General features: G+C 30.7%; 1 protein-coding gene across 1 annotated transcript; it reads right to left on the reverse strand.

Annotated features, from left to right (window-relative positions):
- Positions 1 to 1,993: 1,993 nt before the first annotated feature.
- Positions 1,994 to 2,497, reverse strand: LOC112528995 (ATP-dependent DNA helicase PIF1-like). The gene has a single exon (XM_025140079.1). The coding sequence runs from the start codon at positions 2,495 to 2,497 to the stop codon at positions 1,994 to 1,996; it is 504 nt and encodes a 167-aa protein (XP_024995847.1).
- Between the last annotated feature and the right edge of the window lie 477 nt (positions 2,498 to 2,974).

A 2,974-nucleotide genomic window follows, 5' to 3' on the forward strand; every position in this document is an offset into this window, starting at 1 on the left:
TCTTCTAAATCTAAAACTTCTGAGCATCTAAAACATTCTTTGAATCGTCGTTTCTCTGCGACTGAGAAAGGCAAGTCTGTGGACAAGCCTATCAAGAATAAGAAGCCAAAATCCAAACATTATTTTTTGATAGTTTATTATTCGTGTTTCGATGTTATTTTTGGGAACATTGTATTCATGCTTTATGGTCTTGATATCTTGGAACTTATCCATGTTTTATTGTTTTGGACATTGAATTGTATTCATGTTCTTTTGATGTCCGCGATAATAGAGTCTTATCTAGGTTTTCAATATTTGAATCTTAAATCCTATTCACACTTTGGATGAGTATTGGGTTTTAACTTTATGTTAAAATGAGTGCTTTAGTCACCAAGTTTTCATCATGAACATGACGATTTTGTGAAAGATGTTACTTCTATGCTAAATACACTTCGTTTGAAATTATGGCTTAAAATAACATCTTTTCTTGTCTTACTATTTTATATTATGATGAAAATTATTTGAACTCACTGAATGTTAAGTATAACCCTTTTTATTTGTCGTCATGTACATCAGGTCCTTGTTTGCAATTGGTATTAGTGACACTATGTTGAATTGAGTGCTACTTAGATGCACGAGAAAGATCTAGCTAATTGGTTACGTCTATCGTACTTTGGAGATAGTGATGACTAATGGATTTTAGTAACATCCGTCATTAAATATAGTCTTGTGTAAGTTTGGAATATTATGTATTGATGTTAAAACTTAGACTACCATTGTAGGTGATCAAGGTTGACTTTAGAAAGAGAAGTTATTTCTTATTTGATGTTTTATCAAAATTTTGAATTAGTTGTTTTTTTCTAGACTTAACGGTGTTCCATTTTATTCTGAAATATCTCTATAGTTTGCATTTTCGTAAAGTTTTGGTCCCTATAACTAATGGCAGTTAAAAATTATCCGTTAAATGTAGGCCATGCTAGCCCTTTCACATATTCTTTCTTTTTTTCTTTTGCATAAATATAAATCATATATATATATATATTAGAATGGTACTCGCGCAACGCAGCGAGATACATCTTGATTTTAATGTTTCGTTTTCTATTTTGGCTCTATCGATGTTATAATCCGATTTTATGTGGTTTTGAGAAAAAATAAAATGTTTTTATTTTTAAATGAAATATTATAATTTTTTTTAAAAATAAGCAAAATTAGTATTAAATCAACTATTTAAAAGTCCTATTTTTTATGTAATTTATTTTTTTATTATAATTTAATTTAAGTTTAATAATGAAATAATTTATTTTTGGTTTAATATTATAAATTTTATAAAGATAATAATTAAGTATCCTGTTAAATTCAATGATTATCCTAATTATAGTTTAGATTTTTCTATATTTAAAATGAGATGTTTATCCTGCATTTGATTATGTTGATCTGTAGTTAGTTACACGAATTCAGATATAGAGCTTTAATAAGTTGTACTTATGCACAATCTACTTGCAATCTTGAGTTTTTAGAAATATGCATTAATAAACAGTACTTTACGCATAAAAAGTGGTTTTTAAGAGTTTTTATCAAATGATTTATAATACTAGTTGGATACCCACACAATGCGACGAGATGTGAATGTTTTTTGTAAATAGAAGGTATGACGTTCATGATCATTATAAACTTCAAATTTTATTATGGTTGATTGACCGAATATTTGAAAAGAGAATTGCACGATTAACGGATTTCCAAACACACATCAGTTGTTATTCTTAGATTGTTTAATAATGATTTTCACTTAATGCAACTCATGATCAACAAAAAAAAGCCAAAAATCATGTTTAAACAAAACGGAGATATAATCATCTAAAATAATATTAATCGACACATACAAAATATGAGAAGATACCACTTGAAGCATCCATATGTAGATATACCCTGTAAGAAATGTCTTATGATTATAATATATACATACCAAGCGTAGTTGTAAAAAAATGTGTAATAATAAGTACTCGTTTGTACCTTATTAATCACGTAAAACTTCTTGATACACCACGTTTGATGTGTAGACTCCGTCACGATTGAATTTTTTGGCAGGCCTTACTAATACCTTTGTATTTTCACGTGATGTCCCTCTTGATAACGCCACATAAAGTTGTCCGTGAGAGAATACTGATTCTGGTAGATACACACCTACATTAGGAATGGTCTGTCCTTGAGCTTTATTGATTGTCATAGAAAAGCTAAGCCGGACTAGAAACTGTTTTCTCTTCAATTTGAAGGGGAACATGTTATCTTCAGATGGACAAAGAGGAATTCTCGGCAAAAATACTCTCTTTCCAGCATGCTGACCAACAGCTATTTCTGCATCGATTACGTTCTGTTGAAAACCTCTACATATCAATCTGGTGCCATTACATAAGCCATTAGAGGGATCGATATTCCGCAATAGTATTATTAGGCATCCAATTTTGAGCCGGAGGTAATGCGGGGGCAAACCACTGACAGTCAACAAGTTTAAGAACTCCATTGGATAGAAGTTATTTCTGTCATCTTATGCTTCATCAAAACTGTAGTAAACTTTTTTTATCGCCGCAGAATCAATCAATCAACTGATCATTAATCTCATCGACATTTTCAATTTTTGTTGATAATATCGCCCTCAAAATAATATAGTTTGAATCTGCTCCGTTAATTTGCAAAGATGGAAATATTGCGTCAATCAAATCATGCTTTGATTTATCTTTATCAGTATAGACAATGGCCATGTCATCGGGAATACGTATAAAGCTTTCTTCTATCATTTCTTCATCTCCATCACCCACTCGTAATAGAAAATCTGAAAACCATGGATCACTTCGTGCTCTCATATTGAGAGTTAAACATATTTTTTTAATTGAAGACTAAAGAGGTGACATTCGTAGGCTTGAATCTACAATCTGTGCTCGGGTTCCATGTCTCACGACCGGTAAGACCTATCTAAAATCACCTCCCATAACCATTATTT

Source organism: Cynara cardunculus (assembly GCF_001531365.2).
Source record: "Cynara cardunculus var. scolymus isolate 2C chromosome LG 16, CcrdV1, whole genome shotgun sequence".
In the NCBI taxonomy this organism is placed as follows: domain Eukaryota; kingdom Viridiplantae; phylum Streptophyta; class Magnoliopsida; order Asterales; family Asteraceae; genus Cynara; species Cynara cardunculus.

Excerpts from the sequence above, each read along its gene's own strand:
- LOC112528995 (XM_025140079.1), bottom strand. The coding sequence starts at position 2,497 with ATGGAGTTCTTAAACTTGTTGACTGTCAGTGGTTTGCCCCCGCATTAC.